The sequence below is a fragment of the Triplophysa dalaica genome, chromosome 22, assembly GCF_015846415.1.
Source record: "Triplophysa dalaica isolate WHDGS20190420 chromosome 22, ASM1584641v1, whole genome shotgun sequence".
NCBI lineage: Eukaryota > Metazoa > Chordata > Actinopteri > Cypriniformes > Nemacheilidae > Triplophysa > Triplophysa dalaica.
The window spans coordinates 18,905,477-18,932,111 of NC_079563.1; the positions used below are offsets into that span (position 1 = coordinate 18,905,477).

The 26,635-nt window shown below is 42.4% G+C and overlaps 1 protein-coding gene across 1 annotated transcript; it reads right to left on the reverse strand.

Annotated features, from left to right (window-relative positions):
• Nucleotides 1-187: 187 nt before the first annotated feature.
• tcf7l1a (transcription factor 7 like 1a) lies at nucleotides 188-26,119 on the reverse strand. The gene is made up of 12 exons (XM_056736686.1): nucleotides 25,157-26,119; nucleotides 24,976-25,048; nucleotides 24,748-24,875; nucleotides 10,180-10,263; nucleotides 4,914-5,049; nucleotides 4,732-4,834; nucleotides 4,500-4,583; nucleotides 2,861-3,004; nucleotides 2,615-2,774; nucleotides 1,521-1,628; nucleotides 1,347-1,398; nucleotides 188-1,108 (listed from the first exon to the last, which is right to left on the reverse strand). Exons 1-12 carry the CDS (start codon nucleotides 25,340-25,342, stop codon nucleotides 651-653), a joined length of 1,716 nt encoding a protein of 571 aa, XP_056592664.1. The 5' UTR covers nucleotides 25,343-26,119; the 3' UTR covers nucleotides 188-650.
• Between the last annotated feature and the right edge of the window lie 516 nt (nucleotides 26,120-26,635).

Consider the following 26,635-nt stretch of genomic DNA (forward strand, 5'->3'; position numbering starts at 1 on the left):
AACAATTGTTATATCATTGAGTTCCTGCAAGACCATGAGCTTTATATAGCGGGCACTTCATGACTTTCAACTTGATAAAGGAACACTGTTAGCTCCTCTGGTTCTGGGTCTGTTTGGAGTATTTGTTGCTTTATTCAGTCAGTGATCACATGCGGAGTCTTCAACCCCCCAAAAACACAAGAGAGCCTTTAGAAATAACTTGAGGTTTATTAGCTATGGAGTCTTAGGAGAGTCACACACACGGGGTTAGGAAATGGGTGAGGTGATACCAAAAAGAAAGGACAAAAAAAGAAAGAAGTAATGAAAATCAAACTCCTAACTACCGTAAGATCGAATTGAACTTAAACTACAAATTGCATTTTGTCGAGTTCGTCTTTAAAAAAAAAAAAAAGGGAAGAGAAACCTTTATACATATGTCTTTTATACAAGTAGAAACATTGGAGAATCACGTCGGAAAAGGCAACCGTGAGGCAATTTACAAAAAATACATTTTTGTTTCAAAGAGACGAAGCAAAATAGAGGGGTGGTCAAATATTGACCAATAATTACTCCTTTTCATTCTATCATAAAAACGTGGTCTAATATCTATAAAAAGGTAAAAAAGGCAATATACAGCTGTAAAAAGTTTCTCCTTGACATTGGTTTTCCATTCACTCCACTGGTTTGGTGACCAGGGAGAGAGGTTGTGTCTGCAGCAAGGCATGATGGGAATGTAGAGCTGGCTGGTGGAAAGGTGAGGACGGGGAGAGCAGAGACGGGGGCAGAGTGGTGAAGGGGATGGGGCGAGAGAGGAGGGCTGCCGACTGGCTGTGGAGAGAGATGCTGGGATGGGATGAAGGAGACGGGGTGGAGGAGGAGGAACTGGAACCCGAGGCTCTCCCTGGCAGGGGGAAGTGCGGGTGGTGCGCTCGTCCCTCCGGTTTGGTGGTGAGCGACAGGGGCTGAGCCTGCTCCGAGTGAGTGGCGGCAGGGGCCGCCGGAGACGCCAGGGCGGCGGAAGGTGTGGCAGGCGAATCCAGCATGCTGCCGTGAGAGGAGGTAGGGCTGTCACACATTTTCTCTGACGGCAGGTACGGCATGCACTGCTTCTTGTGCTGGGGCGAGAAACCTGTCATTAAAAAAAAAAAGCCATTAACTACCAATTCACTTCAGATCTATTTGCAATTTAACAAACAGACGTGCAAACGAAAAAGCTCAAATGTATCGTCATCTAGCTCCTACTGACAAACTAAAACAAATCCAACATGATCTGAGAGTTGAGTGATCGAACCACAGGAATGCTGGGAAAACACACAAGCAGCAGAAATAGGAAAGGGAGAGAAATACAGATGGCCTGTGACACGTACTCTCTGGTGCGGAGTCGGGTTTATTTTCTCTTTTCCTCTTCTTCCTCTTTCCCTGCGGAGAAACATGATTTGGAACAAATTAGATGCGTTTGATTAAGCGACGCTCCTCGCGCTGCCAAAAACATAGGAAGCCGAAGCTCATGCGTGTTCGGCCTGAACTCTGGGTTCACTTACGTAGTTATCACGCGCAGACCAGCCGGGATAAAGCTGAGAGTGCAGCTGCCGTTCTTTCCTGGCCAGCTCGTAGTACTTAGCCTGTTCCTCGCGTGAAAGCGAATGCCACTGCGAAAGAAAAACGCAAGAGTCATTCAAACTATAACACATATTTCTGCGTTTTAATATACGGGACAAAAAACTTCTCCTATTGCATTCAGTCCGAGTCATATTTTCAATAATTCTAGTGGTAAAAACTGGATCGTAACTTTAACACTGTAGGCGGATTCAATAGATGTACGCGGCTGGACGGAAGACAACTTCCAGTCTTTGTTTGTTTATCGGTATGGCAAGTGGCTTGTAATATTCCCATTTAGATTTAATTAAATTGATATTAATATTGATTTTTTGTATAATAATTGTATCAAATAGACAATTAATTATAATTGCTCATGTAACTTTTCGCATTTAAAGGAAACGAAGGGGACATTGACATCTAGCGGTTCAACTTAGTATCACAGTCTAAATAAGTAACAGTTTTTTTGCTTTGTTGCTTGTTATGTCGTTGCTTTGAAACAATCTACGATGATGAAAAACTACGCTGTTGGTGTGACTTTCAGAACTTTTTTTCAGCTAATGAGTGATAAAACACTGACAGCCAATCAAAATCCATGTGAATCCTAAGGCATAGTGCATCTAACATGTGAAAATGCAAGCATAGAATATCCATTATTTTACGTTTGTGTAGACGCTAATATAGTTATCGTTCTTTGTAACAATGTATTTCTAAAATATATTAAAAAATTCACATGCTATTGTATAAATATACTTTAATCAATATGTTTATTAAAGGTCACCTGCATTCGAATTTCTCCTTTAGTAGAAACGCTTTCTAAAATATCAACAAAACAACACTTCTAGTTAGTTAGAAAGTGTAAGTAAGTTAGAAAAGGGGCTGCCGCAGAACACGCATGAAATGTCCTTATTATTCCCATCTAATGCTTCTCCCTTCTATTACTCTGTCCATTACCACGAGAAAATGTGATCCACACTAATGCACCCCTTTGTTCCTCCATCATCTAAACTCTCTCTGTAATGGAGATGTGAGCTCGTACCCTTCTGCCCAGGATCTGGTTTATTGCGGCGCTTTCTTTCAGGGTGCATTCCGCGACCACTTTGGCCCTCATCTCCTTCATATACAACATGAAAGCATTGAGAGGTTTCTTGATGTGAGGCTTCCTCTCCTCCTCTTTCTTCGCAGGCACTGAGGATTTCCTGTAATGCAGGAGACAGATTTTAGGACGGCTGGAGTAAAACGGGGAAAATGGCTCGGGAGAGAGTGAATGAAGAGAGGGACTCACCCGTGTGTCAGGTTGCTGGCATTGTCGCCACCGGGCTCCTGTTTGATGCCAGGAGACACAATGGCAGGGTGAGGGATGCCCGTCTGGTGCAGGCTGTGAGTCGGATGAGGCACCATGTGAGGAGAGAAACGACTGGATACCAGACTGGAGGGAGACAGAATATTGGTCGCGATATTTGAAAACAATGGTATTTATTGATTGCTACATAGATTTATAACATGGTACATGTCTGTGAACTTTGGTATAAATAAACTAGCAGATAGATTTAGACTAACTACTGATAATGTCATATCTTATAAGCCTTTCTAATGTAGTCTAGGTTCAATGTTAGATGAAGTAAAGCTCACACCAGGAGCACCAAAAGCGAGCAGCTGCATCTGTAAAATTCTGCAGTCACGGCTTCCAAAGACATAAGAGCTAATACAATAGCAGCATTGTCGTTTTAATGGACGAAGAAAAAAACTGCGTTCCAATCAGTGATTTCTTCATTCTTGTTAAACGCATATTTCCACTGGACTTCAGCACTTCGCAGTGTCATGAAATAAATTCAAACACGTTTTGTTACAGACAAAGAAGGCGCAGTCATAAAATATCTGTGAAAGCAATATTTGGTAATAAATAACTAACATTATAAAATGTCTTGCATTTCGACAAAAAGTTTGAATACGTGGAAAATGATCTTACATAATTGGATAATTTATTAACTTAAGCTTGTGCAACAATAACTCTCGGAAAGTATGTGGTTTTGTTCTTTAGGTAGGCAATGAAACTAGACCAAACTAGGGGAAATATGTCGTAATTACGAGAGGAAAATCCTACTCGGAGCTGTTCACGAGTAGGAATGATCCATTTCTATAGTAACTCATAGTGTATCATTTATATTTATGTATAATTATATATATATAAAGTGATATTTCACACAAAAATGTCCATTCTGTCATCAATTACTCACCTTCAAGTTTTTTTGTTCTGATGAACACAGACGAAGATATTTGGAAGAATGCTTATAAACAAACAGATCTTGCCCCCCATTGACTCCCATAGCAGCAAAAATACTTTATCATTTTATTTGTTCTGTTGTACACAAAAGAAGACATTTTAAAGATTGTAGGACACCAAACAGTTCTTCGGCACTTTTAACTACCATTGTTTTTTTCCTACTATGGGAGTCAATGGGGGTTGAGATCTGCATACAAGCATTCTTTCAAATATCTTTCTCCGTGTTCATTAGAACAAAGACATTTATACACATTGGGAACAACTCGAAGGTGAGTAAATGATGACAGAATATTCATTTTTGGGTTAAGTATCCCTTAAAAAGATTAGTGTTCAGTTTTCCACCATTTAGTCAAACATTTCACGGAAGTCGATATTTTTCTCTAATTATTTCGTTCATTTCCTTGCAACATCTTTGAGTAAGCATTACGCATCAAGCTGTGGTTGTAAGAGCGAAACCAAATTAAAGCGCACTTCAAAAAGCTTTCCTTCAGACCAAAAAAGATATCAGTGGCTTCCTGTCCTCTCTTCTCCCCTGTGGATTTTAGACAGGGAGTCACGCTGGCTGCGTCTCATATCTAATAATAGACGTGGCTTTCACTTTAAATCAACATGTTGGTGCAGAAACGCCTCTGTCGCATACCTAGACATGGAGGGGTTCATGGCCAGCGCGGGGTAGGGATGCCTGAAGCCCCCGGGAGGGATGGAGTACATGTGCTGGCTTTGCCTGAAAACAAAGATATGAACTATTTAGCAACACAACACTACAACAGCAATACCAAAGGAAAGCAGATGGTGTTTTTGGTGTAAAGGTGATCATTTATCAAACTCCATTCAACAAACTTCATGACATGTTATGTGTGTGAAAATCTTACTGAGGGACCAGCCATCCTAGAGGGTGAGGGATCTGCCCGACTGCCCCAGGAGATAGAGGGTAATACGGAGACAGCTCTGATGGGTGAGGGGTTCTTGGTATACCTGAAGAGACAAGATTGATATTAATTTCCCCTTAAAGAAAACTAAAATAAATTAAACATGAAGTAAATGTGATGCTGACCTGTCTTTGGGTCGAGAATATCCGGCGATAGGTGAGACGGGGGCGTCCCGGGAGAGAAGTGTTCATTGCTGTAGGTGATCAGAGGCGTGAGCGGGTGGACGTGATGTGAGTGTTGAACCACCGGCACCTTGTTAGACTAAAAACAGAACGAGAGTAGTAGGGTGAGATTAGCGGGCATGTTTAAACAACCACAGAGATGAAAAATATCCATTGGACCTCATTACTCGCGACGCCGGGGGGTTAAAGAACAATAGGACTGGGCTGCAGCGTTTACTTTTCCCCAGTTCTCCCAAAGTAAAATAAACACCAGTTTACACAGGCACTTGACCAGCTGCGTGGAGGGCGAAAGAATTCACACCTAAAGCAACAACCAGGTAGCGGTATTTCACATTGCCAGCTGCCATTTGCCGTAAATAACATAAGGTGGGCGGGCACGTGAAAAGAGGTTGCGGTAACATGCTCGCAACACCTTTGGGTTTTAAAGGCGGCTATAGACATCACCTGTTGGATCAAACCACATTAGAGGCTTTGGGCACAAAATTGCGAGGATCCATCAGTTTTATTTTTAAGGGATGTCCACCCCAAATAAAAAAATCTGTGATCATTTATTAACCCTTATATCTTACAAAACAAAATACAATGGAAGTCTATGAGGTCCAATGTTGTTCTTAATAGGGCTTGTTCTAAAGGGGGTTATTTGGCGACAACAGCCAGCTGCTTGTACATTATCCCGTTTATTACACGGCTACTTGGCACATGAGAAAAAACTGGACATAAAATGTGATTTAGAAAAATTTGATAATTTTTACCAATTGCGGTCCTTCCGTGAAGAAACGCAGTTTTAAGGTAAGAAACAACGCTCAAAGTCACGAACAGGCATTTGTAAATGTTATGCAATACATGTTATTAAAGACATATTTTTATCTAATTTGTCAAAATATTTGATTTGCTGCATTCGGGTTTACGAGGGTTATTGGTTTTGAGATGTTGTTATCTGGGAATAACGAACCTGCAAATGTCGAGACTGTCCAATCAGAATCAAACATTCCAACGTGTAATAATGGTTATTAATGAGGATTTTTTTTCTGACTTCTATCTCTTTTCTATACGTTCTATCAAGAAAAATCCTTAGCTTTGTGCAGTGTGTTGGGCTATATGAGACCAACTAATACTCTTTTTGACTTAAACCAACCTTGAACAAATATTCCACATTGTGGTACCCACAAACTTCCATAAGGTTCTGGCCTAAAACAACCAACATACATTATCATATTATTTACAACCGCAAGTCCAGAACAAACTACATAAATATAGCAGCGCCAATAAAATAATATCAGAAGCTGTGATGTGTACGTAAGCCTATGTGAGGTGGTGAGCCGTGGATTCAATGGGATACTTGTTGGCTCAGGACGTCACAAGGGAGCGAGAGCGGAGAATGCAGTCTTGTTTCCTCCGCGCTAACCTTCCCCCCACCACAACGTAGGCAGTGGGTTTGACCTCTGCACCATCCAGCGTTCTGTGAAAGTGAACAAGGACCGCATTGAGACACGGCTGGCTCGCGTTTCCCACAGTCCAAACACTTCCAGATCCCTGTGTGCCTTCTCTGACTGTCTATCTGTCTGACTGTCTGTCTGTGCATAATTTTGAATTCCATCTGCCGACACGAACCGATCCTCAGACTCCCGGCAACCCAGGAGGACTTTCAGAGGGGCCGTGGAAGTAAGCAAACGGTAAAAAGCAGAAATGGTAATGAACTGCAAGTACAGTGCAAATGGAACTCTTGTCTCTCAATCTGGTTCTCTCTCCTGCCAAGAATCCCTGCTGCGTCAACACGTCGGCCGATTCGCCTCCATCACAGACACCCCAAGAGCACACTGCCGCCAGACCCCGTCTCCACCCGTCAAACAACCTAGATAGGGCCCAACTCCAAACATCTAAATCCACAACTGGGACGGGTACTCCTGTTTGTTGCCACATCTCTTATATTTGATGGAACAGGAGAAACTGTCTACAGCATGGTGTGCTATATACATTTGGAAGTATCAGAAGCATCAAAAACATCACATCAACACTGGCAACCAATCTTGAATGTTGGAATTCACCTTTAGGTGGCAGCACTGAGCTCTCAGCACATGCTTGTCTGTCAACAGGCTGTTTTAAGACAGATCGTTTTTTGTTGTTGAAACAAGTCGGGCAGTTCATCACGGGTGAAACTTGATAAATCTCTTAAATCTACTTTTGTGAGACGCCTGACCAGCATGACAGTCAAAAACAGCTGACAAAACGCCTCCCCAAACAGAAAAAGTGAGTCACTGTGTAAACACAGTTCCACCTTTTGTATCACGCTTAAGTTACTCTGACTCCAGAGTTCTCATCTACATATTTACTGATGCCCCCTCGTTCAACATTCAGTTGAAACGGTCAACTAAAAAAATCAAATAACTCGCCGTTTTATACTGATGTTTATGTGTCGCATAGTCCCAGAGCCATGATGTATCAGCCGAGCTCCAGGAGAGCAAAAGATGACTTCTGGTGCCACCACATGGGGCTGTTAAGTCTGGAGCTCTGCTAAAACAAGCACACCGTGAAGCAAGACGCAAATGTGACCTGCTGTTTTTTTCCTCTTGGCTTCACCTCCTCCATCTCTGACTTGAGTTACTGAGCAAACACACGTTTGAGCAAGAGGGATCAAGACACAATGAACCGCTTTGACGGTGGAAGATTGAGAGGCTAAAACATATTCATAAGCAGGATAATGAAATAGTTGAGAAGGGAGGACAAGCCAAAACAAGCAGTGTGATCCATGCGTCACTAACAATAGGTGCGATTTACGATAATCGCAAGCCAAAGTCTAGAGCGTTCGCTAATCTCCGAGTTCTTACATTCATTTTTATAATATCCATTAAAAGGCATAGTTTGATCTTTATTGTGAGTGAAGTCAATTCAAACCTGTGTGACTTTCTTTTTGCGGAAAACAAAAGAAGAAACAACATTGGAACCCATTGACTTCCATTGTATGGACACAACTTTGTGCTACACAGAAGAAAGACGTTTATAAAGGATTTCATATGTACGGGCCTTCTCCGCACAAATGTTTTTAAAAAGTCAATTATTTACCATGGATGCCAGGGCTGTTTAAAGTGGTAACAATCAAATGATCTTGTTTTTGCATCAAAACATTTTCCCATCAACGGAAACAACATGCCAACAATGTGAAACATAAATTTTCAATGTCTAGTTAGCAAACGATTTAGATCAAGCATCCATTTGTCACCAAACTTTTTTTTTTTTTTTAAATGGCAGGTTGACTCGTGAGTTATGCCCGCTAGACGCCGCCTGTCTCAAACCCTGATGTTCACAGCACAATGGGCTTCACCCACAACTGCATTGTGTCAATTAAACAGCCAAATGGATAAAGATGTTCAAGTAGTATATAATAAATGTTTCTTAACTACATAACGTGCATTGCCTTGAGATACAATAACAGCCAAGATGGCTAGCTAAGAGTGAATTTAGCAAATGTACTGTACATGCTCGCTAAACTTGGTGGGATTTGATAATCACCGTCTAGAGCTGATATAGGTCTCTTCAAGTGCTTGGCAAACTGTAGCACTTTTTTTCGATAAGGTTTGAGCTAATGCTAATGCTTAAAACGTGAAAAATGTCAATAGGACCTTCAGTTTAACTACTGTAAAATCATATAATTCAATTGTTAAAGAGCATACGGTTTTGAGTCATCTAATCCTGAAAGAAATACCCTGATTTTTAGAAACAAGAATACTACTCCCTAAAGATTTCACAGATCACACCAGAGCCGACATGCCTGAAGTTCCCATAATGCCTCACACATCACCTGCCCCTCTGCTCTGGTTTGATGTATCATTCATGAGGCCCTGGTCCAGATGCATTGTATGGAAGGCGATGTGAGGACGTGGGTACCGTGCTGCAATATCACACATACACACACTCTCAGAAGGAAGCCAATGGAATGATAAACGGACCCGGTTCCTGAATAATTGAGCCTTTCGGACCGTGCTGGCTCACCCCATTAGCATGCGTGCCTTCTGGACCCAATCTGTGCAGCCACAGAAATGGTTTCCACGGGTCACTCATGCCCGCCCAGCAGCCTGGTGCGTTTTCAGCCGGCCCGCCATTCATTTAGAGCACAACGAGACCTCGGTCAAGGCCAACTAATCCTTCAATCACCAGAGATTCCCTGAATCTGCATCATTGAAATAAATCTCAGTTGCCAATGGCATTTAATGAGGAAGCAATGTCCATTTTCATGATGGGCGAACTGTAGAGTTCAGTGTTTCGGATGAGTTTTAAAGCAAAGTCAGCAGTAACAGGCTTCAATGGTCAACTCGTGTATAATTGAATTGAAATTCCCCCATTGCAGTTATTCACCCTGTCTGGAAACTAACAGAATGATGCTTTGTGAAACACATGATTTGTAAATAAGACGAAACGCCAACCCCTGTGTGTCGAGTCTTAATGTCTGGTTATTGTAATCTCACACTTTAAATTGGATTCTCACTGGCATCCCTTTGGCAAACGCTCTTATCTACCTGCAACCAGACCACAGTCAAGACCCTGTCCACACTACACACTATATGCTGACTTGTCTTAGGTTTTACTTATGAGCAGAACATGGATGTAAGCTTTTCATAGATTTCAGTGTGGATGGGCAGCGCTTGGGAACAGCTTGAAAACGCTAGTGTTGGTGAAGAGTGGATACACGGAAACTTCGTTTTGAAATGAAAACGTACCGTTTACATTTAGTCATTAAGCAGACGCTAGTGTGATCACTGTCACCATGGCATAAGTTCAGTCCGTAGAGCAGTAACCCTCTATGTTTGGAGGGTTAAAAAAGTGCCTCCGGAATGGATTAGCTGCCATTTGGAGCGAGCATTCCTGAGTTTCTCCGCCATGGTGTCTGGAATGGGTGCAGCAGGTCAAAAGTTGGGTCACATGAGTGCCCTAAGGGGGTGGAGTGGCGTGAAAAAGTCCATTGCTTGTTGACACTATGAGCGACAACCTTAAGCCCTCATCTAAGCCGGGTTTCAGCTAAAAGCTAGTCGCGCTTGTGTGGGCAAACCACCGGGCTGAGTTATGTTTCCTGCCGGTCACAGTGAAACACGTTAAGCTTGACTACACCAATTGAAACAAATCATTAATTTGCTTTTAGATCAAAACTCGTTTCAGAATGTTTAAACAAAGACACATTTGAATAAAGAGCACAATGTGTTTTTGGACGTGAACTTACTAAGTGCCCTGGTGTGGCTGATCTGGAGTCTTTGAGGGTCGCCGTCCCAGGAACGTCAAGCAGGGGCCATTTCATTGGTAGATACTGTGTAGGAAAGAGAAGAGGAGTCAAGAACCACCCAAAACTCCAAAAGGAGCTCAGCGTTGCATAAAAAAGCGAAAACAATTTTGTTATTAATTCATATTGATTATTTAAAAGGGGGGCTATTTCACCATTTATTCACCCTTATGTCTTTCCAAACCTGCATGACTTTCTTCCATTGAACACAAAAGAAGATATTTTGAAGAAAGTTGTTAACCAAACAACACTGGACCCCATTGACTACACAACCTCCGAGACATTTCTCCAAATATCTTCTTTTGTGTTCCACAGAAGAAAGAGGAATACGTCAGCCAAAGTTACCACGTGGCTATTTTCTTTGCCTTTGTGCATAAGCTCCTAAACACAAATTCCACAAGTCCAGCTGTTCTTTGTCTAAATTCATTTGAAAGCTGCGAGCTGTACACCGAGTGCTGTTTAACACCTGTGAGCATTAACCGAGGCAGTTTGGGAGACGGGAGCATTCGGGCCCAGGGGACGGGGCGAGATGTGGAAGTTAAACATGATTTAGACTGCAAGTCCCAGCATAGTAAAAGCCCAGCTGGATGGATGTGAGCACGAGGGAACAGCTGGGAAGTCCCATAATGCACCGGGAGAGGAGAAAGACAGGGGGAAAGTCAGAGCCATGAAGAATTTATGGAACACAATAGAGATCTCCCTCTATAAATCAATGAGAGAATGCAGAAAGTGCCGTTGTGGAGTGATGCGGAATAAAAGGCGGGACAGGGAGGAGCCACAAGACAGAAATGTAAGAATAGATGTCGTTTAATGTACAGACCCTTATAGGTCAGTGCGCACGTGTCAAAGTTTGATGCCTCTCAGCTTGTCTATGTCTCTCACGCTCAGTGCTCATACGATTTTCAGCAGCAATTTATAAAATTGAGTTTCTCGCCGCTGCACGGAGTTGTAGCTTCCGGCGAGGCCTGGTCGTCTGGTTTGCGTGAAGTCAAAGCATATCAGATGTCCCTGCGAATCTTTAGGGGCCGAGGAGACATCTGCTTTTAAGACGAATGAACTCCAAAAACTATTTTTTCAAACAATATTTATGGTACTTCACATACAGAGTTATCTGACAAATGTAATGTCAAAACCAGTCGAACACACGTTTACATGCATTTGTCAGACGATTTTATCCGAAGACTTGCAGTGCATTATTCTTCACACAAACTGAAATATAATCTATTTTCTCAGACCTCAAATACTAAGAAATAAGTTCATATTTACTTAAGCAATACAACAGTAATATTTTTCTCACAATTTCCGTGCGTCTCGTCATGCTGTCAGTCGTTCACATTGCTGTTGGATGAAGGTTTGATTTTGTTGAAATTCAACAAACACTGGACTGGAAGGTCCATAACACATCTATCAAATCTGATTACATGAACATTTGGAATGGTCTTTTTTCTTCGGCTGTATACATAAAGTGTAAACCACCGTCTTAACTACTATGAGTTCCTCAAGCTATAACCAAAACGACAAGACCTCGTCTAGGGCTGCAGCTTTCCATTATTTTAGCTTTACTGACTTTTCCATCAATTAATTGGGTATTTGGATTAATTGTGCAGTTCATTCAGACACGCAGAACAGACACTTGTACGTGTAAATAACAGGATTCGTCATCCACTAGTCCGCATCTAGTTTGAAAAGAAGTTTCACTCGCAAAATAGACTAAAACTAAGTAAAAAAGCAGTTCACCATTTCAATAATCTATCACTTATTTATCAGCAAGAGAAATGAAAAGACTAAAGTGCGTGTGTTTCACGGCGAATGCGTGAGACTTGAGAGTTTAGCAGGCTGTGCGCTAGTAATAACGGTCCGTGGGGAAACGCAGTGCTCCGTGTGTACTGTAGTTAAATGGATTAAATGAAGCTTCGAGGTAACAAAAATTGCCTCGATGATTTTTTGTATTTAAATCCCTCGAGGAATCGTTTCAGCCCTATTCGTGTCCCAAAACAAAAATGTCGTTGTGGCACATTAGAGGTTAATATAGTCACGTTTCTTTCTTTAAAACATCATTCATCACAAGTAGAATTGTTGTGAGGAAGTCTGGCTAAAAGCGTGGTCTAAAAATGGAAAAGACATTACGGTCCGGTGTAGAGGGGGGGGGGGTTGCTGGTGCGGAGAACAAAACAAGTTTATGAGCAGTGGCTGGTACGGTTTCCTTACAGCTGGCAGGATGAGCCAAGATCTAGTGATTTGTTTGTGTGGTTCACTTTCACCTTCTGCCTTCACAGGTTTGAAATGTTAAGAGGGCGAGTGAACTGTCTCTTTAAGAAAGGAACCACCCTCTAAAAACATTTAGTTTTTCTGCGGATCTGGTATTCACCGCTGCAGACTGGATGGATGACTGAAAGAATACAATCCACCTTCCTCACGCAACCATCATTATGCCACCTGACAGACAAACTTTGCATACTATCTTGAAATACAATCTCTGCCTTACAAACACACACATTACCGGACTGCAGGGACCTGTGCCCTGCTTTTCCAGAGACACAAAGAGAGATCAGCCAAAATAAACAGTCTAGGGGTTTGGGGATTTGTATGCGAAAGACATAATTCCAGGAGCAGATGCTTTGCAATGTGCAACATTGACTTTGTGGTTGAGAAGGAATACAGGTTTGAATCCTATGAAACACACTTGTCAAACTTCTCAAATGTCTTACAAATCAATATAAAGCTATGAAAAGAAAAACATGTTGGCACATTAAGGAAAAGTCAACGAAACAATAAATATAAAAGCAAAATGTCAAATATTTCTATACGATATTTTGTAGGGCTATTAATCGTTTTATATAAATGCGGTCGATTCTCAAAAGCCGTGAATCCATTTTTTTCATAATTAAGCAAGCACTGAACATTCATTAAGGTGAATGATATTGCTACTACTATCCTATACTGTTTTTATAACGGGTGGATGTCACAAAAGGAAGCATCTTTTTGCAAAATTTTCTTTGTTATATCTTACATGTTAAATAACCTGATCCTGTTTGATCAAGGTATGGGACTATTCTGTTTCAATATACCCAAGTGTACCCTTAAATAAAGTTTTATAGCTCTCGCTTTTGTTAATTCACCATTGCAATCTGATGTTTACTGATCTTTTTTTAGAAATATCAATAGGATACATAAATCTGTAATCACGGACTCAAATCTAGAGCTTGTGAATCGGAACATCAGAATCGAAACCCAGCCATGTTATTTTGATAATCTATACATTATAGTGAATCAGGGAGACGGAATAAAGTGCTGTTGTTTAAAGGGAAAGATCACCCTAAAATAAAATGTATTCACCCTCATGTCCTTCAAAACCTATTTATGACTGCGGAACACAACATAAGATATTTTGAGAAATTTTTCAAAACATTTTCTTTTGTATCCTGCAGAAGATTTCGTTATTGGTGAAATATCCCTTGAAATACTTGCTACGCTAGAGATGACGGGTCTCTTTCACAGGATTATGACAATGTATAACTTCACATATGACTCAATCACGGCAGTCACGTACTTGAAGAATTTAAGCCTTCTGTCAAAACAAACACCATACGACCCTTCTGTAACACAATTAAACAGAATATAGGTCTTTACCAACTTTAGTTTTGAATACCAGAGATTTTAAACCGCATACCTCAAGTGAAGAGCTTCTGCTTAACAGCAGGACTTTCTTAGAAAAGAGTAAAAATAAATAAATCTTAAGACGGCGTCACGTAGGTCATGTCAATCATCCTAAGGATGGCCTCCATTTCTCCACAATGTTTCTGCCTGTCCCACACACACACACACACACACACACACAGCAAAACTCTGGTGAAGCACAAAGGAATCTATTACCATCTCAGCATTACTGTAGAACAGTTCATCCAGACAAAAGGTTCTGGATTACATGCACAGATCCTGATGCGGCCCAAGGCTCTGACATCACCTGTGCTCATTGATTTATGCGAGCGACACCTCTGGCTGCTCTTTTCTCTGCCACCGGTGAGATAAACAATAGGCCCGGCAGGTTACGACCCTCCCTCACCGCAGGATGGCATTCAGGTCTATTGTTTGTTTTAGTGCTCTGGGCTTTTCTGATAATTAAGTAAACAATTCATAGGCAAACGACGGCCCTATCTCTGCTAATTGGAAATTAATTTGCAGACCACTGCAAAATATGAACGACACTTGAACCTCTCTGCACTGCAAAACAGAAAGATGGCGGCAAAAAACATCTCGGGACAAAATACAATGTTAATGTAAAAAAGAAATTAAGTCATTGTAAAGTGAGTGAAGAGGTCTCATCAAATCAGATTTATTTTACTACAGAAACAATAACCGACAATTCACCTATTCATTCTCCGATCACTTAAGGAAGTAATTCAACAAGGTTCTGAGAAAGTTTCGAGAACTCTAAGCTCCAAAGGACCAGCAGACACTCATTTCGATTCAGGTATGTTATCCTGACCCGACTGCTTCTTAGCACCCCATTCAAAACAAAATCCCAGTAATCCCAATAAAAACTGCTCTTCCATTGCACACTTAAGAGAGAAAATATAGATTTATAATACCAGTCATCAGCCATGATATAAGAATTACTGGCTATTGGTATCAAACTATTTATATACTGGTGCCTCTCCACTAGTGTTTAAGAAGATTGTCTTTATAACTTCACTTCCAACCTTTTGTCTCTCTATCGCCATCTCTGTCTGAGGTATAAAACTGCAGGTGGCCTTGCATGCTCAAATGATATTAAAACGACCTGTCCCGGAAATTTGTACCGGACAATAATAATTATAATTAAACTCTTAAGTAGACTTTCTTCATAATAGATTTTTGTTTATTTTCAACGAAGGATTACTGATTGCAGCACAAAGCAGCCAAAAAACAGTCAAGCTTTTAAAATGTATGTCAAACTCCAAACCAACCAAATGTAAGAGCATGTATTTAAAGATTTCTTTCTGTAGACCTGCTTCCATTAGCCGTGTTTAAAGTGCCTCTTTTCATCCCCAAAGAACCGGGCTTGGAACGACTCATGACTGACAGTTGCTCTCCGAGTTCCCATGGATACTATTGTGACCTCACTGATAACTCTACTCCCTCCATTTACTGCCTACTTAAAGAACTGGTTCAGAGGTCAGCCATCCAGAGACCAGGGGTTTCCATGGCAATGCGTCCCGTTTCGGGAGGGCAAGAGAGATGGCAAAGTTTGCATTCAACAGGCGTCCGACAAGAGAAAGGTTGGAGAAGAATAAGAACCACCTTCAGGAGACCTTTAAGTTTCCCAATCGAGAAAAAGACTGAAAGCAAAAGTTGAATATATAAAAAGTGGAGCATGCAGATGAAATGATTCTTCAAACGTGCATTTTGACGCGTGGTGTTTTTGAAAAGAAAAGCGCGCACAGATGCTAGTCAGCATTGTCTGAGGAATAAAAGAGCTACTGTGGCGCAAGAAAACAGTAGGTCAAATAAAACGAACGCGTAATTACGACCACGAGAAAGTAATGAGATGTCTGCTGGAGTTCCCTGCGAAAGTGAAACACAGTCTCCCTCCTTAAAGTCAATTACAAGTCATTTACGCGTTTCCAGCATTTTGGTATCTGGTTACAACGCTAGACCAAGTTATACCAAGGTTTACGACTAACAGCATGGACTTGTTAACCCACAAGCAGCCAAGAGGCTTAAGAAAGCCCTGCATTTAACCTGAAACAACTTTAACAGTCATGTTCTATAACCCAACTTATCCAACAATAATAACACAAGTAACACTACTGCTACCAATCATGATTCATAGCAAACCAGAATAGTGGCTTTTTAAAATGTATGGCTATATGACACATGACATGCAAAGTAAGATACACCATTTCTTTGGTCTAAAATCTGAGAGCCAATTACATTTCGACAAGGCTGCTTAGTAAAGACAGATAAAGTGAAATAAGAAACAGTCTGAACCTTTCTCCTTTTCTTAAATTCTGCGTTCATAATGAAGACAAAGGCCTTATTGTGTTCGCGCTCTAGAACCCCCCCCCCACCAGCACACACACATGCACACACTTACTCAAACTTCACCCCTTACCCAACACACCCCTCCTAAACATAACAAGCCCAACCGGTGTCAAAAGCCCAAAAAACAAGACATCATGACGTCCAGTTAAAATGAACAAAACTTCAAGTGCTACTTCACCCAAAAAAGAAAATTCTGTTATCATTCACTCACCTTCGAGAATTTTTTCTGATAATCAGAAAGAAAGATATTTGGAAAAAACAGATCTTGCCCTCCATTGACTCCCATAGTAGGAAAAATTACTTTATCTTTTTATTTGTTATATTGAACACAGAAGAAGACATTTTGAAGAGTGTAGGACACAAAACAGTTCTGGGTCACCTTTAACTACCATTGTTTTATTCCTACTATGGTAATTAATGGGGGTTGAAATCTGTTTGGTTAAAAGCATTCTTCCAAATATCTTTCTCTGTGTTCATCAAAAAACACATTTGGAACAACTCGAAGGTGAGTAAATGATGACAGAACTTTTATATTTGGTTGAAGTATCCCTTAAACACATTTCACTTTCTTTGTTTAAGACAAACCCAGCTACAAGCGCAAACAAACAACCGTACGTTTTATAACCTTTGGGATGCAAATTATAAACTCGCTTCTACAGCAAAGCGATTGTTGGAGCGAACTCCATTTCAGAGGGGAAAATCGCATTCATCGCAATTAAATGCAGGAGAGAAAATAGCGCAGCTTTTTGCGATCAGATTAGGGTTATCATAAGTTTTTAGACTATTTACAAATGTTTCCTATTGGGCAATGGCTGTCTGGTGGTGGGGGGAGTGCGGTGACACAACATACTACGACACAAAACTCGCAATAGCAAGCGATAGCACTCTGCCCTGCCTAATTTCGAAAACGTTCTGCCTTGTCAAACCTGTTCCTCCTGCAAACAATTAGTGCCGGACCGTGTGTGCGAGCGTGCACGTGTGAGCGCGCACGTTTGGGACAGCAGGAGGTGAGGGAGTGAAAGACGAAAAAAGAGACAGATAGAAAGAGTGTGCAGAGAGTGGAAGGGGGACTGGAGCGCAATTATAGTGGGAATTTATGGCCTGAGAAACAATTTATAAATCACTGTGCATGGGCTAACGCAATCCAGATTTCACTGCTCGCAGCTGTAAGCGGCTGGAAAGTACACACTGCGTGTTTGTGCGGTTTTCACGATGTCGTGGTCTAGGAGCTGTAGGGGGGCCGGGGAGGTGGGGTGGGAGAGCGCAATCGACATTGGCTGCGACAAACTGGGAGTATTTCAGAGATGCGGTGCTAAGAACTGTTTACAATTGCAGACGAAAGTATCAAATCTAAACAACGTGCTAACTGGCGCCTGGGTCACAAATTAAAAACATGAACATTGTTGTTAACGAGCTTCGGTTCGCAGCTTAACGTCAACAAACAGAGAGTTTTGGTTTACAACAACGTAGGGGGCAAAACTATTGGTAAGGTGATGATCTTTTGAGAGTTTATGTGAACGCTAATAAATGAGTAGGGGTGTGGGTTAACGACAACTTCGGTAATGTTTTTGCATTGTTTATTCGCCCTCCTGTCATTCTAAACTTCATTTTTTTTCTATGGAACACAAAAAAAGATACTTTGAGAAATGTCTAAGTGGTTTTGTGTACATAGAATGGAAGTCAATGGGGGCCGATGTTACATTACGTGTTCTGCACAAGTAAGGGGTTTTGGGGTGAACTGTCCCTTTAAGAAATGTAGCTTTTTAAGTTAATATGAAAATCTCCAGATAAAAACCTTGCCTGTTCAATCCATTACAATAAGGTTCTCATCTGGAGACAAGTGTAAACCTCTGGGGGTTTCACACAAGCCCTCAACTGCGCCTCTGGGTCCAAACTGCAGCTGTGCGAAGGGAGGGGTGGCCCATGCTCTGACCGACAAGACCCAGCTGGACAAGACATACACTCTCACGTACAAACAAAACACATGCATACACGCACAAAAGCTTGCGGCCCAATGTGAACACGTCATGTGACAATGGAGCTGCTCTCAGCCATCAGGTCTACTTCGTCTGCCGAGGACCCCCCGACTCCACACAATGCGGGGTTTCCTCCAATCACACGGTCGCTCTTTTGTGCCAGCGGTTATGTCACTTCCACTCCACCAATCTGAACTTGCTAGACTGGGGCGGCCAATGAATGTCTGGAGCCAAAAGAATTGGAGCGCGATTTTTTGTTTTGTTCTTTTCTAATTAATCATCGCACGATGGAAGCGTCGTTTTAAGAGGAAGTGAGCGCCGGGGTGTGTGTGTGTGTGCGAGGCAGGGGAGGCAATGTGGGGTCTGGCAGCACAGAGCACATCCTAATAGAGGGTTTGGACGGGGAGGGGGAATCAACTGTCAGCCCTGGAGCGCAACGACGTTCCCCCCGCTGGAACTCTGGTGCCCGCTCAACTGTGAGTCACGTCAACAGGCTGTGAACCTTGACCTCTTACCCCGACTGAAACAATGTGAAGATGTGTCTCACTGTCAAACCACAGAACACAACATCAGTGTACAACTTTTCAATAGACATTTTTCATCTAGTTCTTGCATTTAAAGTGTTCAACACCAAATTTCGGATTAGTTCGTCGTTGATCGGTTTAACCACGAATGATTTTTAAACGGTTACATTTTAAATAATGAACATTTGGATATCACACATGAACCTACAATGCAAAACATCCCGAATACAATTCCCAGACGAACAACAAATCCAACATTTTGACAACCGTAAGCCTTTGTCAAACGAACGCCAAATCTGACTCTAAACGTCTCCGACGCATTTGTCAACCGTCGACTTTGTCTGCGTGACATTGCTTGAATTCGGCCTTTGCAATTGCTGATGTCTCAGGGATTACGGCTTCGCCGGCGGAGTGTTTTGTGGATCTACCGTGTAGCGCTCGGTCGCCACCCTCTAGGCTTTTGTTCGGCTTTTCAGAGCCATACTGAACAAGTGAAAGACTTCTATTCATAAAAGCGCCCATACACTCCCTGCCACCTCGGCCAAGAGTCACTATTGAACAGCCCTCATTTCACACGAGAATCGGGGCTGCCTGCCCACCCCCGAGCCCCGGCCCACAAAGAGCTCGTCCACCGATGACTCCCTGAAACAGAGAAAGGCCTTCAACGCCGACAAAGCAGGCCAAAGCTTACGGCCGACGCGTCACAATAACCCATGTAGTCAGCACTAATGGCAAAGACGCCCTGCGGCGTTTAGACAGAAATTTTATTGTTTCGCTGACATTGAATTTATAACTTTTTTTAAATTAATTAATTTATAATACTTATCAAGTTTTAAGTGCAGCCAAGCAGTCATTGACTGGAAATCCTCACAAATGCAGATTAAACTTCTGAGATGCCCATCCTCCGTCGCCCCACTTCTCAGGAATCACCATATCACAAGAAAGCGATCATTATGAGGAATTAACAGCAAGTGCATCTCGCCCTACGAGAAAATCCTGATCATGCTCAATTCAGATCTCCTGCAGAATTTTCTGCATTTGGCGAAGCAGAGGCGACGAGGGGGCCATGTGAGACCGTGAAGGGCTGCGATGAGATAACGCGCTATCGCTGCGTTCACTTGCTTAGCTATCTCACAAACACGCTCCTGGCGACTTGCCCACTTTCTCACCCACCTGGCGCCCGCATCCCCCTACAGCTTGCTAAAAAAAAAAATCCCCATAACGCTTCACCCCAAACTCCCCCCTCGAACCCTGCTTCCCCCCCTCCCCCGAGGCTCCAGGAAGCTCTGGCTGCAAGGTAATAACTGAAAACAGCTGTTAAAAATACCAGACTGATGAAGCCTGAAGCCCCCCTACCCCCTTAAACTTTATCCCCGGCACAATCAAGTTTTATTAGCATGGAGTGATGCATGAAGTCAGTGCGCGGCTGCGAGCGAGAGCTTGCCGTTTTCTGAAGGGAGGGAAGGAGGGGGAGGAATTTCAGCACGGGTCGCGCAACCCAACGTGGAGTGGGTTTTGATGAGCGCTGACCACTGCCGGCACAATCTTATCAATGGGGAATGAGGTCAGAGGCTCCAACGTGCTTGCACACACTCTCAAATCCAGCACGGAAACTTCATCAAGGCCACAGAGAAAACAAATCCCAGCGCTCACCACGGAGAACATGCTCCAAAAAGATTATAATAATTGCATTCGTGCTGCTTTTTCACATTCCAGATTTGTCTTAGAAACTTTACGACTGCCCAGAATTTCTGGCATACTTTTAAATCCATCATAGACAAACCGTACATTTTGGATAAATCAAAAGAAACCTCAGTTTCAACAGGGCGATTTGTGTCATGTCTGTGTAACTATCATAAAAACCTTTCGCCATTGGTTGACAAACAGGTGGTCCCGCCCTAAACCACTGATTGATCCAAACTTGCACTTGCATAATAAGCATGTATATTAACAATTAATAGGTATAAAAATACTCTTTTATTTCTCCTTCCTCCTCCAATAGCTGTCTCAGAGAATCATGGAAACTTTGTAAAGCACTTCACATTACTGCCTCCTAAAATGCTTAATGTTTCCCTCACTATTGTAAGTCACATGCAAGCAAGTGCCTAAATGTTAGCGTGAAAATATGGGTCACCTTCAAAACTAACTAATACCTTGAAACAGTATTACAAGTTTAAATGACAAAACAAACACTATACGCAAAAACTGACTCAAAAATATTCGAAGGAACTGCACAAAAGTAGCGCCTAACAAATTACATAGCCAGAAATTTTCGTATGCGTTTTTCCGTATTTTGGGATTGTTTGTATGGTGTCTCTGAATTCTGAAAATGGCTCTAAAAATGCTTCCTACAGATGCGTAAAACGCAGAAAATCGTACCCAGTCCTAATTGTTTATGGCGTACAAATATATCGGATGCAGTGTCTAAATGTGATAGACACAACAAGAGGTCATATAACTTTTTTATGCGCATAAATTCCGGACGCAAATTGAAATGGTGTTAACTCTCTACATAGAAACTTCAAAATCATGCTTTCAGGTCGTGTTTTACAAAGACCCAAAATAAAGCATGCGTGCTTTGTGACATGCCGTTATGGTTCAGCTTCATTACAACAAAAACAAAAAACGATTAAAACCACAGGCCCAGCCACAGCACTCTGTTATCTCCACCGTACTGTAAACACGAGGTCATACAAAGATAATTGGCCAACATTTGAAAAAGCCATCGCTGCAAATTCTGAATGATTCCATGCGGCCGGTGCAGGACGTGATATGATCAACAGGAAAGAAATCTGTGCTACAACTCCGACCTTGAGAACAGCTCCCTGCATTCCTTCATCTACTTCCTGTGGCGTTTCTTCAACCTCTGTGGTTCACCCTCGGTACACATGTAAACCTAAACTACTCTCCTCAGACATCTGATGATGTCTAGTAATTGCGTGGAAAACCTATAATGTTTGGAAAGCAGTTCTCTTGAAATTTGTTGTTTTTGTTTTGTCTTGAGAAACGTTTCTGGTTTGAATCTCAGCAAATAATGAAGTCACTAGAGATGCCACCGACGTTCTGAAACGGTCAGCGCATCATTACCTCATGAAACATAAGTACAGTTAAAAGAAAACTGGTTTATGTCTTGTGAAATTCCTGGCCTCCTAACAAGTCACTGCATTCACAGTGAAGATTTCTTCAAGGCAAAAAAACATAACTTTGTGGAAAACACAGAAAAGCCTTTCTAAATGAATTTGGGTTTGTTTAGTTTATACTTACAGAAAGAAGAAAACATCCCCACAACACATTAACTCAGGACAAAACACTGAGACTGTGTTTATTCTGACATTTCTGCAAACATTGGTACGCTGGTTTCCTGAACTGTCCTGCGCTACAGGAATGTTGCCTTAACTTAAAGACCTGGACAATGTCCCCTCTGTAGCTGAAGACGGGAGGTGGGACGAGGTGGGGGTGCCTGGTTTCTCTCTCCGTCCACCCCCACCTGAGTGCTGAGTGTGTGGAAAAGGATTGGGCTGTTGACAGGGCCGCTCTCCAGAGCACTGTTTGTTTATGTAAAAAGAGGCCCTCTCGTACGCAGGACAATTCCCTTGTTTACTTTATATTGTCTCGCAGGTCTTAAAATACCATCATAGAGGAGATCGTTTAAAAGACAGAGGGGATGAGATTCACAGAGGACGTCAGTCAAGAGTCAAAGTGCCCTGACAACACAGGAACGTGATCGAGGGCTTTCCGCTCGCTGGCTTGCGCGACTTTGTCCGATAAGAGCACTTAAGTTCGGTTAATATCTTGGATCCGCCTGGCACGAACCCCTGGTGAAGTGTTTCCTTTACAAAGCTGTTACACAAAATTGTTGAAACGTTTCTGCACTGTCGAACACCTGGGCCACCTTTTGCTAAGTCAGCCACACGTGCGCTACCGCGCTAAGCTAGGAGAAGTTGTTTAAAATAGATGTATTAAAGCTAGCAAAAAAAAGTTAACATCTAACAGATGTTCGCGTACAAGCAGACCAACTTTAGACAATGCGTTACTGTCTCACCACGAGGCCCGAGACAGAAAATCAAATAAGAGTCGCTTTACCGAGCTAGCAAAAACGTGTTGACCAACCCTCAGACAAAACCGATGGACTTTTACCCCGCTGTTTGCTCTCATTTGAAAATAATTGAATCAATTAAGGAAACGTTATTAAATTAGGAAGTGATAATGAGCAAACAAAGAGCTATGCTGCCAACTGATATGGAGATTGCATGCGACCAAAGTGCTGCATTAGCATTTCCAAAAAGAAGAGATTGTGGGGGATAATATCCTTCTTCAGCAGCTATTAAATTGAGGTTAAAGCAAACCATGTTAAGCTCACTAACTCTGTAAAATTTGACTAATAAACACAAATATAAAGGACCACTATAACAGCGACATTAATCGTTCACAAGAAAAGCCCTTTGGTGTTTTTCCACAGTACAAACCAAAACAACAAAAGCCGAGAGAAAATAACGGCCCTTGGTAAATCGTCGCAAAACAGCTTGTGTTTATGTTCTGAATCCAGTGCCAACGGTTACCGTAAACAATTTTCTGCTTCAGTTCAGTAACATTACGTGTTTTTTTCCCTCATAGACTGAGTGGCGCTTCACAAACTTTTGTGAACCAAAACTATACACAACCTTGCTATTGTACACCGAGGAAGAGATGGTTTAATCAGTTGCCTTCGGGCTAACAAACACACACACAGAAGCGTCCAGAAGTCAGATGTTATTATGCATCTTATCTGCTTGGATCACAAGCGGTCTTTGTTACCTCTGTTAAAGGTAACCTGTTTTCCTTACTCAAACCACTCATGCGACAGCAACCGTTCTGTGTATAATGCGAGTAGAAAAAAGCCATTGTGCTGCAAACAAGCAAATCTAATACTGCATCTAATATCCATGTGTATGACCTACAGATTCATGCATTCCCACAAGTTAGCGCCACAATGAAAAATGTTTATCGCCACAGGAATTTTTCTACAATGACGTGTTGGCCTGTGTTTGCATGCCTCAGCGTTTACGCTGACATTGTCATGGTGGCTTTCCAGAGCAGCAGGCGAATACGGCTTTCTTGAAGCTAAATAGAGAAAAGCAAACATATGCAGCAATTTGGCTGCGATTCACACTCGCCTCTGTGGGGGCTTGCTGCTCAGGTAGCCAAATGGCCCCCCTAGGTGAAGATGTTATTAAGATAATGGGCATCCAGTGGAGACCCCTGATAGGGCCGTCAAGCGGTAACTAATGAAAACAATAGTCGCTTAACAGCTCTCTAATTGAAATCCAGTTTCAATGATAGACCAGGACTGAATGAGTCGTATTCAACAATCTACACAAATACATAGCTCAGAAGTTTATATGATGCAAGCCATCACACAGAATCTGCATAATTCAAATAGCAACGCTGTATCACGCAAGAACAACAATGGGAGTAAAGACAAATTCCTGACAGCAAAAAGCCGGATGAATGTCATCTGCCCGGGCTTGCCTCCAGTTTGTCGCGTGTTATGATAATACAAAATTAACTGCGCATCTCCGTAGGGTTGCAATGCTAAAGGTCCCTTATCATGCCCTATGAGGCAGCAAATAAAGACTTCTTTTGTGCACGAGTGAGCCTAAGTAAATGACTTATTGTGCAATGCACCAGAACAGCCCCATAATACACGTACGCTCATGACTCAACAAGTGGCAACTGGGGGGAACTTTGGTAAACTTCTGAAGCGCGGCCTGCGTGGGTTTTTACGGTCTTAACCCGTGGGAAAGAACATCGCACGACTCGGTTGCGTGAAAAAGCGACAATCAGCGAACAAAGGAACTTGCGGGTGCTCGAGAGGCCACTCGGAGGGAATATGGCGCAACTTCTGTAGTGCGCGTGGCGCGATAGAAATTGTTACAGTGTCTCAAATATAGACCGCGAGGTGACGTCACAAAGGCGACTGCCGCGGCAAAAAGGGAAATGTCACGTACCGTCCGTGCGCTGGGAGACAGAGACCCGTTGGAGAGGTATGGACTCGTGAGATCCGGGAACACGATGAACGGATAGCCTGCGTAGTGGGGTCCCTTGAAAAATCCTCCATCTTGCTGTCGCCGCAGAGCTGGGGAACAACATGAGGAGCAACAATAGGACAGTGAATGAATAAAGTACACCAGTGCACGCGCACAAAGCGTAAGAGCCCAAAATAAAGACGTTTGTACCTTCCGCAAAGTATTCTCTCTGTTTCTCGTAACTTTCTAGGTCGAATCTGGGCTGAGGGCGCCTGTCTGTTTGCTTGCATAGGGAAATAAACCATCAGATTTTAGGATTTGCAGCACACGTATATTATGCACGCGCGCATTTGATCCGCTAAAACAACAACCGTGTAGAAGTGCGACTTACTTCTGAGTCAGACGAGCTGCTGTTGTTCTCGGACTCGTTTACCAGAGACGATTTCACGTCGTCTAGATCTCTCTCCGACGACACGTTCTCGGATATTTTCTCCTCCTGCTCGCCTTCATCTTTGAAGGATATAAGTTCATCGTTCGCACCCAGGTCATCGCCGCCTCCCCCGTTTAACTGAGGCATGTCGGAAGCAACGAAACGCTCCGAATTCTGCTCGAAAACAAACGCAGGAAACTTTCTTCTCTCGGCAGGCGCTGTAATCCGCACTAACCCCAAATCTCAAAAACGTGACGTTAGAAGAAACAAGGCAATCCCAGTTTTCCCATGATCGGATCGGATCGGATCAGAAAGCCTGCCTGTGGGTTGATCGGATTGGGTCTACGGGAGTTGTTTCGCTCCGTGTGCGCGCGCTGCGCTCTTCCTACTAAACCACGCCGAAATAAACATCAAAAGCAGTCCACGGGCATCATTTGGTATCCATTCGTGTGCTGGGAGTCGTCTATTAGTCCTGAGGGGGACGGAAAGTCGCGCACCGAAAAGTTGAGAAAAACAACGGCGAGAAAAGTTTCAGTCCGTCCTGTGTAGAGTTTCTCGTCCACACGCTGAATGTCTCCGCGTCAAGCGTAACGGCGTGTCAGCCCCATGGTTTTATTACAGGCGAGCAAACTTTCTCGCCGTATTTTTATAAATCTACTCCGATGATGGACTGCGAGTGCGGATAAAGAAACATTTGTATCCCAGGATGATAGAAGCGCTCTGGGCTGGAAGAAGGAAGGAACACCCTCATCAGAATGAAGGAGGAGTTTGAGATGTAAACCGACACTCCATTCACCACTACAAACCCCCTTAAAGGAACAGTCAAACACTTCTGAGGGTTGAAAGTTTCAATAGTTTCAGTAACCTAAGAATAATCATAAAATGTATGATGAACAAAGAAATCCGATTTGACATGTACAAATAAACAATACAAAAATGTTGCTTCATATGGATATGCTCCTCGGTCTTATTTCATATTACAACATTTACATTTATGCATTTGGCGGACGCTTTTATCCAAAGCAACTTGCATTGTATTATCCTATACATTTATACTTAGGCATATGCAATCCACTGGGATCGGACCCACAACCTTGCGTTGTTAACGCAATGCTCTTACCACTGAGCAACAGGAAAGCTATTACAAAATCTTCAATGCGTAGTTGTAATAAATTTCCTGTATATTCACAATTGTGTCATATTTGTAATATTATAAAGAATTGTAAAGTGGAGTTACATTATAAAAAGCAGCTGCTCTGATGTTGCAGGACCTCTTGGTCCATCTCAGCCCACATCTTGTTTTGTGCGGGCAGCTGCAATACGGGTTATTTTCCACGTTAACATATAAATAGGGGCGGAGGTGGTTGTGGAAAAAACACATTGAAAACTTAGCAACATTTTATGATGTTTAATTTCATTTTTTAACCGTTACTTGCACAT